Source organism: Pangasianodon hypophthalmus, chromosome 6, assembly GCF_027358585.1.
Source record: "Pangasianodon hypophthalmus isolate fPanHyp1 chromosome 6, fPanHyp1.pri, whole genome shotgun sequence".
NCBI lineage: Eukaryota > Metazoa > Chordata > Actinopteri > Siluriformes > Pangasiidae > Pangasianodon > Pangasianodon hypophthalmus.
Window position 1 is genome coordinate 27870312 of NC_069715.1, and position 12712 is coordinate 27883023.

At 35.7% G+C, this 12712-nt stretch overlaps 1 protein-coding gene across 2 annotated transcripts in view; it reads right to left on the bottom strand.

Moving 5' to 3' along the window:
- Positions 1–7779: 7779 nt before the first annotated feature.
- Positions 7780–12712, bottom strand: part of glg1b (golgi glycoprotein 1b) — a 44095-nt gene continuing 39162 nt past the window's right edge. For both annotated transcript variants that reach the window (XM_026913966.3, XM_026913968.3), the window contains one exon: positions 7780–11904. In XM_026913966.3, the coding sequence (XP_026769767.1) occupies positions 11737–11904 (168 nt within the window). In that variant the 3' untranslated portion in view covers positions 7780–11736. The remainder of the gene's footprint in view (positions 11905–12712) is intronic.

Here is a 12712-nt window from a genome sequence, read left to right on the forward strand (position 1 = left end):
CACAAGGGCCTAGTAACAGGCTATAGTGTGCTAGACCACTCCACCCTACCCAGACAGAGGGTCAGCCACTTATAGTGCAAAAGATGCTTATTTTTCTTCTCTCATGGTTTCAGTTAGCAGCTATTGAAAACATTTAACACTTTTAATGCAAAGCAGAATATTAATCATTAGGGACCATCACAAAATATAATCATGATACAAGCCCAAACTGTTAAAATTATAATCCTACATTTGGTCTTTTGGTCATCTTCCACTATAGTCCATTACAGTCCATTACATCCTACAGAGCAGGTCATGTGTTCCTGTAGCGCCCTCTGTTGCTCAGTAAAAACACTGCAGGAAGTATATTAACCGCAGACAAAACGGGTGGTAATAATAATAATAATAATAATAATAATAATAATAATAATAATAATAATAATACATTTTAAGTTTAGCTGTATTTATTTATTTATTTATTTAGCTCTAGTTCAGGAAAGAGTGGATTTTTATATATAGCTCGTATGGTCAGACTGTTGGTTTGTAGACTGTAACAGCAGGTGTTTCTACAGTTATTAGACAGAATATTGCTGTATACTCGGTTATACTGATAGATATACAGCTCTCAAATCTGAATTTTGTCTATTTATCTGTCTGTATATTTTTCCTGCAATATTTTATGATGGTTTTCCTCAAAATTGATCTGGAAATGTATTAAAGGAGATTTTTTTTTTTTTCACCAAAATGTATCTATTATAAGGATAATTTGGCCAAGAATATACAATACTTGCGAATCTCAAATATAGAATATTATAGTCTAATAAAATACTCATAACATCTGACATCATCAGTGATTTCACATAATCTAAAGGAAATGTCAGTTTTAGAAAGGGAAGTGATTATTGTTGTTGCTGTTGTTGTTGTTGCTGTTGTTGAGCCTATTTTGTTTTAACGGGACAGGGAATGTGTGTGTGTCCTCTCTCTCTCTCTCTCTCTCTCTCTCTCTCTCTCTCACACACACACACACACACACACACACCTAAAACCGAGCACCGTATCTATGTTCATAGTAATCGTGTACCCTGGATGTAGTCGTATGCAGGCTGTATGTCGTTTGTTATAAGACGTGCGTTTACAGAAAACCACGCGGACTTCACACGTGTAAACTTGTTTTTAGACTCGATATGTTTCACTCATTTTTCACACGTCATGCATGAGTTTTTATTTTCCACATATGCGGATTTATTTTCATGTTATTATAGTCACGTGTGTGATGGTCAAAGCATATGCGTGGTGAAATGGACATTCACACGTTTTTCCACATATGTGAAATGCATATGATCACGTGAAATGTGTGTGTGTGTGTGTGTGTGTGTGATTTCAGGGTCAGATTCTTTAAAGCTTTATTTAGAAGGATCCTTGTTGTGGATGCACCATGCAGGAACCTTTAAAATGATGGTTCTTTTAGGAACCATTTATAGTTCAGGAACCTTTGCTACCCGGTTATTTTAAGATAAGCCAAAGCATAAACCCATGAACTTCTGCTCTGGAGGATGGACAGTCTATTGGGATTTTTGAAAGGACAGAAATTGTAGGATTTAGGATTTAGTTTGTATGATTATTGGGCTTATTTCTTTCTTTCTTTCTTTCTTTCTTTCTTTCTACCTGGAAAGGTGCATGTGGTGTACGTTTAAAGCATAAAGTCTTTTTAAAAGTACATTATATCCACATTTGGGTGAAAGAGACATATTAAAGGTATAAAAGATAAAGGCACCACCCCTGCGACGAGGAAAGGAAGAGGTAGGACCATTTTTCCTGAGAGTGTGTAGGTGCAGGGCTGAGGGGAATAAAACCTCCACGTTTCTGAGAATCTGAAAAATTTATTGATCCCAGTTTCAGCATCATTCACATTCTGGAGAAGGACAGAAAAAACAAACTTTGCAACTGTGTGTGTGTGTGTGTGTGTGTGTGTGTGTGTGTGTGTGTGTGTGTGTGTGTGTTAATGTTTGGCCTGATGCCAGCCCTCGTTGTGCCTTAAGGCTGTGATTCAGTGATCTTTCTTACAGATTTATGTAATACGAGGTAATTGCTCCTATAGGTTAACACTCTCTCATTCTCTCAACCACATCATCATCATCATCATCATCATCATCATCATCTCCTCTCTCTCTCACCATCCTTCTGAATTTAATTTTGTTTTATGTAGATGTTATAACGCAACACACCGAATTCATCCGTCCGTCCATCCATCCATCCATCCATCCATCATCCACAGTAATCAAGGTTAGGGAGCTAGGAGTTCACTTATAACTCACTTATATAATATTATTATAGAGTCGTTTTTTTTTTTTTTTGTGATACTACAGAGCCTGATACATTGATAATCTATGCTGTTTTATTTTATATTTTTAAATACGAAGTGAAATAATCTACTTTTCTGTTTTATTTTGAATTATCCTTGGAGATTTGCATGAAATCAATCAGAAATGGACTAAAAATTAAGACAATCTTAATCGTAGTCTTCATATTTATATATTTCTTTAATGACTGACAGTTTTACACAACGATTTCTGCAACCCTGGATGTTAACCTGCTCAAATTACAGTGGCTTAACTCCATCACATTTTAAAATTAATATTAAAAAAAAAAACACACGTGTCTGAAGAGAGAAAATATTGGCTACTATCAATAAAAAAGGGGGCTTTTTTTAAATGACAAAATCCATTAATCATCAGTGCACAGCCACCACAGTGGAGGGTAAGAAGTGATATATAAAAATGAATTAGATAATTCAGACAGATAAGAAAAAAAAAGAGAGAGAGAGAAATGACATGACGCTCCTCCTCCACTGACCTTCTCTGACCTGCAGATCCGACAGCACGCTATCAGACTGTATTCCTTTTTATTTTTATTTAAAACCTGTTTTATCCTGCTGTAAATATTGCTGATATTTCTCAATAAACCCGCGTTCACTCTCCCAAACCCCTCCCATGATTTTACACTGAGTTTTAAAGGTCAGGTCATGAGAAGAGTCGGACACAGGGGCAGGTTTAGCACTTCAGGCTTGTATAAATGTCATGCTTTTATTCTTTATTGTCCTCATCTGTTGTAATGCAAGCGTAGAAGATGCTTTGTATCATTTCTATTTCTTTTGAAACATTTCTTTTATTATTATTATTATTAGTATTATTATTATTATTATTATTATTATTATTTCTAGCAAAGACATTATTGTTATGCATGGGAATACTGATTCTTATTCTTAAAATATTTTTTCCCTGTTTTTTAAATCACAAGCTCTACATCTTAAATCTTAACATTTCTGAATTATTTCATGCTTTTAAAAATCCCCACAGACTGTCCATCCTCCAGAACAAAAGCTCATGGCTTTAGGGCTCCTTTGGATTATCATAAATTTCCTCCAAAACATAAATAGTTGCTATTGACGCTCATTTGAAAGCTTTCTGCATGGGGACTTCATTATAAACATCCTTCTACATGACGATTATAGTGAGGAGGAAAAACAAAAATGGCTGAAGATCCATAAACCGAAAGTTTCTTTACGAAATAAAAAATATGTCATTCTATAACATTTTGTGCATATATTTGAACATATTATTTGCATTACATTTGTTTTGTCTTTTTGAATGTGCTGTCTGAAATTTGAAATCATTTGTTGATAATTTTTTTCTCCAAAATGGTCAAAATATACTCTTTAAAATAATAATAATAATAATAATAATAATAATAATAATAGCTGGAGGAAACTGATGGAGGAAAAATAATTCTGTATAATGAAATTGGGTTTTTTTTTTGTTTGTTTTTTTGAAATATATAAAATAAACGTGTGTGTGTCTTACTTCTGCAGTTTGTGTTGTGAATTTGTTTGAAACATTTTTCTGGAAAATCGATGCGACAGGAAAAGGTGAGAAATGAACGAGTGTGTGATATGAATGTATTCAGACATTTGCACTGCAGCATGAAGGTGGATGTGTTTAATGCCTCTCTGTACCGTCTGTGTTCATGTGATGTTTTTATATTATTGTATATTAATACAGAGACATTTAAATCAACACACTTACCGCTGTGAGAGCTGCTCATCCGTGTGTGTGTGTGTGTGTGTGTGTGTGTGTGTGTGTGTGTGTGTGTGCCACAGGGACTCGTACATGGTGAATAGGGTTGAAAGCCACTCGATGCGTGTGTGTGTGTGTGTGTGTGTGTGTGTGTGTGTGTGTCTGCGTCTGTCCCACTGCCAAGCTCCATTTGATTTAAATGTGAATGTGTTGTTTGTAATGGGCGCCATGAGCACGAATAAAACAACTCCTGCTCTCATTAAACCGCACTCTGTTCCTGCAGCTTGGCGGAGTTAACCTCTGTGTGCTTTAACTCTGTTAATTATGTTAATGACACATTCACTGTGTTAATTACACACTTATGCTGTTAATTAAACACTTACCCTAAGAGGCATGGAGGCTTTTGATGTGTAGCCAAGAAAAATAATAATCTACTTATGTGTTATTACATACAATTATTAGCAAATAACTTAATAGATTAAGCAACAAATAGCAAACAACAACAACAACAACAACAACAACAATAATAATAATAATAATAATAATAATAATAATAATAACAGTAGTAATAAAAAGTATAGAAGAATCCATTTACACATTTATGCCTGTAATACTGTTAGAATAAAGGCTTCTCTGTGTGGTGTAAAAAATGGTTCTAGTTTTATAAGCTACTTCTAACCTTTTAATGAAAGGAAAATCATGTTATATACAGAGAAAAATAAATATATAATATATAATAATATATAAAATAAATTCATTCTTATATTGCATTATTATTATTATTATTATTATTATTATTATTATTATTAAAAGTGTCTGGGGAATTTTTTAAAATCACTGACAATCTGTCAGTTTTTTTTCCCCCAAACCCAAATCCAAAGTCTCTCTCTCTCTCTCTCTCTCTCTCTGTTGTGATTGAAGCACCATGGCGCAGTTTGCATGGCAGAGCATTAATACAGGGTTAAATATTGGATGAATTACTTCTGCTGGGTCTTTGGTTATGAGCAGAAACTTTCACACCGCAAAGTGTTTTAGAGCCGCGAATAACGGAGCAGTGAGATCACGTGATCAGATGGACATGTGTGCTGCTTCGCCTGAGGCGAGTCTGTAGGGGGAACACACACACACTCACACACACACACTCACACACTCACACACACACACACACACACACACACACAACAAAGGCCAAGTTCATGGCCTTCAGGACTACAATGCCTCTGATTACCCTACCAGACCCCCCTCATGTCTCTCTCTCTCTCTCTCTCTCTCTCTCACACACACACACACACACACACACACATTTACAAAGAAAGCTAAAATTTCTAAATAAAAATTGCATGTATGCAATCACAATATAGGATAGTCTTATATTTAAGCAGAATTTGCATTTGTAAACAGTAATTCTTTTTAACAAATCAGACGATTAATAGATTTATGCGTTTAGATCAAAGTTTAAAAAGCAAAACAAAACCATCCGGATCCTAAGCGATGTATCTACTATATAGCCTTTATAACGTGTAGTTATGGGTTATAACGTCTGGTTAATGAGGGCGTGTGTAGTTATAAATGTTTACAAATGTCGCCATCTGCTGGCGAAAGAGAGTCAACGCAGGAAAATGCAGTTTGACTTTAAACCAAATGCGCAGCTTCTGCTCGAGTTCCTGCGCTCTAACGGTTACTATGGAAACAATAACGTATTAAAACGAGCGCAGGAATATAATCCTGTGGTTTGAATTACAGCCGGAACTACTGTCAGAGCTGCTGTTCTAGAAAATGAATCATTCTGACCAATCAGATTCGAGAATTCAGGAGCGCTGCGGTATAAGAATAGTTTCGGTTCTAAAATCTGATTGGCTGAGCCGCGTTCGAAAACGTTAACCGCATCACAATCACTGAAATGTGTATTAATGCGCCTGGTTTTAAATCAGTAAACCGCCGCACTTAAGCTGTTCTGCCCATAGAATGCCCTTATCTTCGTCAGCTGTGTTGCTTAGCAACCAAAGCTTACTGCTAACACACTACATTGCATGGAGGAGGGATTGTTTATTGCAAAAATTAAAGTAAAAAAAAAAAAAAACGCCCTTATCAGTGATCAAATCACTGCAGCTCCAGTCCTCTTGCGGCTCATTGGCTTATTTATTGGTTTAATTCTAAAATGGGTCAATGTAGACTCACTGGCCACTTTATTAGGAACACCTGGAGTTGCAGTGATTTGATTAATGCCATTATCCAATCAGCCAATCATGTGGCAGAAGTGCAATACATAAAGTCATGCAGATACAGGTCAAGAGCTTCAGTTAATGTTCACCTCAAATGTCAGAATAGTGGAATAATCTCTTTAATCTCGGCATGGTTGTTGGTGTCAGATGGGCTGGCTTGAGTATTTCAGAAACTCTTGTGATTTTCACACTCAACAATCTCACAGAGAATGGGGAGAAAACAAAACACATCCACTGAGCAGCAGTTCTGTGGTGGAAACGCCTGGTTTGTGAGAAAGGTCAGAGGACAATGGCTTCACTGGTTCGAGCTGATAAGAAGGCTATGGTAACACAAACAATTCATCCAAACACAAAGTTATTAAAAAAAAAAAAAGTGAATATGTTGTTGGTACTAAATGAATGATTTGATTTGACAGGATGCTAATGAGGATACATGCCAAAGTCAATAATATAAAAATAAAATCAGTCGTAGTTGTATTGACATCTTCAAACAGGTGGAAAGGTTACACTTATTCCTCTGACAACAGCTAGCTTTATTTGTTTGTTTGTTAATTAAATAGTGACTTTTCCTTCTGCAGGGGAAAAAAAAATACACCGCTAATACCCTCTATTTGGAAATTACTTTATCAACCCAAACTACGTTGAGTCCATTTCATTATGTGGCTATTTTCATTCAAGGTTTTACAGAGAACAAAGCAGCTTTACGGAAATCCAGATGCAGATTTAGATCTGAACGAGCCAGAGGTGACCGTGCCGAGGAAAAACTGAGACATGAGGACGAAACCTTGAGACACGAAATGGAAGCCATCCTCTTCTGGGTAACACTGAACAGTGTGAATGTGAGTCATCACTCATCTACAATTGTATACTTTATAGTCAAACGTAGAGTGTCTTGAACGGATGTTTGGTATGAGCATCAGGGTCTGTAGGATTACAGCAGAAGTTTTTAGGTACAGGTTTACAGTATCAAAGTGAAATTTTCCACTGAAGGACAAGTGAGTCATGGGTGTAAACTTCGGTAAGTGTAATCTCTAGGATATCCATGTGGGATCATCCACAGCAAATATTAGGATATAAACATTTAACACTCACTGACTGATGAAAAGCTGATGCTGATTTGCAGAACTGTAATGATGCCAATTAATCAACTGCCACTTAACTATAAAAATTCATTTCATCATGCAGCTATTTCCTGGGTCTTTTGGCAGCATCACTAAATCTATTAATTTTATATTTTTCAATATTTAGCCTATATATACACACACCATTGTCTCTCACAATATTATTGTACAAGAATTTATGTTGTTAGTAGGAAAGGTAAGCATTATCTGAATGTTTCAGTGGAAAATCTGAATTTGCAATGTTAATGTTTATTTTACACAATCTTCCAGAAGGGTGCCAATAATTATGGAGTGGACCGTATACTGTGTACCATATGCTAAGTGATTTTTCATGTTAATGATTAACAACAATGCAAAAATCAGACAAAACCAAGAGACCACAAGTAAGAAAATCTGAATATAGTCTTATTAAACTCACAAATCATAATCTGTACAGACATTTAAAAAAATCCACCATCTGTTCAGTTTGTTACATCTCCATATTACATGGCAGAAAATGTCACAGCCAGAGCTTTTTACAAGATGGTTTAGTCCATGTTGTAAGCAATTCTGAGTAATATTCTACAGACAGTACCAAAAAAAAAAAAAAAAAAAAAAAAGTGAAACAAATTTGGTTTCAGTCATTGCAAAGGAGCAGAAAAAAAAAAATCTGTGGGGTTTCCAGTTTGGGTTTCAGTCTGTACCTCTTCGTCACAAACCTTGGACTGTACCTTCCTTCATTTTTATTACTTAGATCACATTCTTGCTTATGTTTCTTGTCCATTACAAAAAAAAAACAAAAAAAAAAACACGTATCCATCAGTCTTTCATTGCACAGTTTTAAAATAAACACACGAAGCAAAAGTGCAGTCTGTGTCACGAGTCCATCTACACAGGCTTGAGAAAAAAAAATCCAAGTAAAAGACTAAATAATAGAATCGGTTTTGACTAAGAAATATTTTCAATAAGTTGTACTGTCGAATTTAGGGAGAAAGAAAGAAAAATCTTGCCATACATTCATGACCTATATTTACAATTTAGCAAGGACATTTATCTACAAATATAGGGATGTACAGTCATAAGACTTCGCAATCCAAACTAAAATCAACAAAAATGGGACCATCTAGCTCTACTATTTACAGAATACCATCAACATTGTCCAAATCACAGGGGAAATACTTCCAAAACAAAACCTCCCTTAGAACCCTTCTGTATTTATCTCCATAAAGTCATCTCAACAATAAGCCTCTAGCTGGTTCTAAATGAAAAGAAGATGATAAAGGAATAAACTGTGTGTCTCAGCAACCCAGGAAAAAGCAGTCCAGGAGATAAATGCAGGTTTTACTGTGCATGAGATCAGAATATAATTACTGCTCAAAATACCTTCAGATAAAATGTTGAATATGTTCCATGTAGTGATATGCAGTTAGCAGAGTTCCTGCTATTTATCATCATCTTTATACAAATCAGCAGATTCTTATATATTTAATCAAGCCTTATTGAGGAAAGGACGCCGTGCTCATCTAAAATTCTCTAAACGTCTCAGTGATGAACTTTTTACTAAACATTATTGCACATGCTACTCCGTGTTTCCAGTGTTCTTACCCTCTGAGAAAAGCTACAGATTCAGTAATTATTCCAGATGCATAATGGAGATTTCTACTGAAAGATCCACTGGGGAATTCCAGTGAAGACCAAATTTAAGGTGGGTGAAGAGGGAAAAACCTTTAACGAATATGTGATATGCTAACCACGTGACCGCAAACCAGCAGCATTACATTTAACCCCTGCAGTCGCAGTCATCACCGGTGTTGTAATATTATATTGTTGTATGCTACAATTTTATATTATTTCTCTCTCGTAGTTCATAGAAACATCCCGGTGGATTGGCTATGAGTGTGTGTGAGAACTTGTGTGTGTGTGTGTGTGTGTGTGTGTTGCCCTGTGATAGACCAGCGTCTTATTCAGGGTGTTTCTGGGATAGACGCTGGATCTGCAGCGACCCTGACTGATTGAATGATGTGGATTGGAGTTTATCCCCAACTTTTCTGCTTTACGTCTCTAAATAATTTAAATAATACTGTCTTTAGCTGTTCTTCAGTGAATATACAGTGGGGTAAGAACGTCTGAGACCACATTGAAAATCTGAAATTGAAAAACTCAAACTGAAAAACTTATTAAAATATAAAATTGGAAATAAACATTTGAACATTTTTCAGAAACTCTGAAATTCATGTAAATATTGTATTGTGAAAAGATTCTACTTTTCACTCAGGGTGTTGCTGATCATTTGTAATGAAATGGTTTGTAGTAAATCAGAAAAGAATGCAAAATTGAAGCATTTTCGCTAGTGATCTCAGACTTTCGGACCCCCTGTTGGTACATTTCTAAAGACAAATTTGTCTGTTTTTCATTTGTTCACCATATATTCGGGGAAAAAGAGTGGGTGTTAAACAAGGAGAAAAAAGTGAATGTACATGAAAAGTAATCTAGAATTCAGTGAGTTTAAAAGCGGCCACTGAACGTTTGAGAACACACAAAATACTCTTAGGAAAGTGCATCACAAATAATCTATGATGATATTCATATAAATTTGTCACATCCCCAGTCCTACAGCAACCTCCTGTATTCTTAAATATGGATAGCAGTTCCCAGGGTCAGTATAAAAAACCTTACACTGCAAAAGACCATTTTCTGATGAATTATGCAGAGGAATGGAGCTCATTTTTTATAAACTCTGTACTATATCATGTGAATAAGGAAAAATAAATGAGCTCACTTTACAAAGTGCCATGTCCTCTCACCGTGAGCACGGAGTGAACTGCTGAAGCGAGGTCTGGCACACATTTCAAGGCTGCAGGATGGACTGTGGGAAATTTGGGCAAAGTTCAGTCAAATTCAGCCAAGGCCTTAAAAGTGACTAGAAAAGGACCAGTGGATGTAGCAATACATAAATTAAACAGAAAATATACAGTAAATAAGGCCATGGGCAGAATAAAAGCACAGCAGAAAAACTGCAAGAATTCAGTTAACATTCAAAGCAACTCTGAAATTTGTATGTGACTTACTTTTAATAACATTGGTCCAAAGGACTCTTGGCTTTTTTTTTTTTTGATGTTTCGTCCTCTTTTAGAGACTATACACACCCCTGTAAGATTTTTATTAAATTCTGAATAGGTACCAAGTTGTTCACATGATCAATCACTTGGAGATTAGAGAAATGAATTGTAATTCCCCTCACCTGCTCATCAAATCCCTGTTAGATAAAGGTGACCATCAAAAAACAAAACAAAACCAAAAAAAAAAAAAAGTGTCCTCAAATCACAAAAGCAAAACCATAAACCAAGTGAATCTCGCTAGCAACTAAAAAGAGGGAAAGGTTGTTTTGAAACCATTTCCTCTCAAAGCAAGACGTCTCTTCATGAGGTGCCAAGTGTGAAAATGTAGACTAGATAAAGAAAAAAAAATAAGAGTATGACTTGTTCCAGGTTTGACTCTATACCATAAGTATATAGTATAATCAACTCTTTTGGATAGCCCTAACTTCAGAAGGACACTTATTCACAAAAGAGTAATATTAACTCAACGTTTTTCTTCTGTTCTATGCTTTGCACAGGACCCCAGTCCTCTATTCTAATCTTATAGATTATAAAGTTTCTTCATAGGTTATTCAATTATTTAAAATATCACAGGAATTATAATGTCTAACTCCAACAGTTACAAATGTACTTTTCATCTTCAGTCCACATTTTCACACAAAATATTTCAAATAATCCTAATATGTTCAGATCCAGTGATTTGGGACAATAGAGCCCCATATTTATACTAATTTTTTTGTAAAAAGTGAAGCTGTATGGCTGTATTTCTGAGTGGAATACCTGCATACCTGTACAATGTTTCAGAGTGCAAAAAAAAACCCTAAATCCTAGAAAAAAATGCATTGCTATGCAATGGAGTAAAGAAAGTAGTTTCCAAAATCTGTCACCAACATGGCATGTTGTTTGCACAGTGAGTCAATCAAGCATTCAATAAAACAATCAAAATTAGGAAAAAAAAAAAAAAAAAGGGAAAAGGAAAGCACAGATTCACGTCCCAGAATGCTCGAGTCTGATGACTTTTGATATGTGTATTCTGGGACTTTCACAGCAGGGGGCAGCATGGAGCAGAATGAGCCTGTAACATGGCACTGACCCCAGCACCACTTTAACTTACAGCGTCCCAAGTCAGGGATGGTAACGCAGGACACTCAGGTCAGGATTAGAACGGTGGATAAGCGGTCAAAAGGGTCTAGGCCTCTTTTTTTTGTGTTTTTTTTTCTTTTTTTAGAATGGGTCCGAGATGTATGAGCCCAGGATCCAGGCTCTACCTATCCTTCAGTTCCCTTTTCACGCGTTTAGTGATGCGGCCACACAGCAAGCCCACCAGGAAGAGGACGCACAGAGCCATCGCAATCACCAACAGGATGTAATTCTTGGAAGGTGACATCATCACTTGGAAGGCCAAGTCAGCAAAGCCTTCAGCTGGGGCCACCTGAGGAGGTGGAAGAAGGAGGAGGAAAAAAAAAAAAAGATTAACAGCAGCTAGTGAAAGGGAGGTGTGCAGGTTTGGATCTGGTCTGACTATGTTTAGTGTGTGTTATTATACACTGTGAATTTGCATTATAATACACTATTACTGCAGTGTGCTGTTTATGTGGTCATGTAAAATGCACACTACAATACATCAGGTTAAAGCCTTTCTCAAATGTCTAATGAAATTAGGCCATTAATCCAATCTATCTTCAACTATGGACCAAAATAAAGTTTACTTAAAAGAAAGACAGCATTTTGTGCAACTTGAAACCAAGCACTTCCAATCAAATTACAATTACGTAGCATAACAGTCTATAATAGTATCACTTAAGATACTTACTTTAAAAATTAGTAATGATTATTTAGCAAATCGAGTCAAGCTTTAAATCAAATTATCATCAAAATCATTTTTTTCATTATTAGATTTGTCTGTCTGTGTAAACATGTAATATGTTATTTGGTATCAGTATTTTTTTAAATTTTTGGCTGTAGTTACCTCAAGTTACTTAAAAACAGTGTTTCTGAGGTAATGCTGATTAACTACTACAGTCTGCATTCAACAAATGATAAACTGAGTAATTTATGAATGTTTTAAACAGTTATTTTGCATGACTGTAACAAGAATAAACAGAAATTTGCATTCATCAAAGTTTGCACACACAAAATGTACATAGAACTAATCTTGTATGAAATGCTGAAGGCAATGTTGGGCAGGCTATTTTAAAAATCGACGAAAGCCACATCCGGGATTTACAAACTAGGCAGAA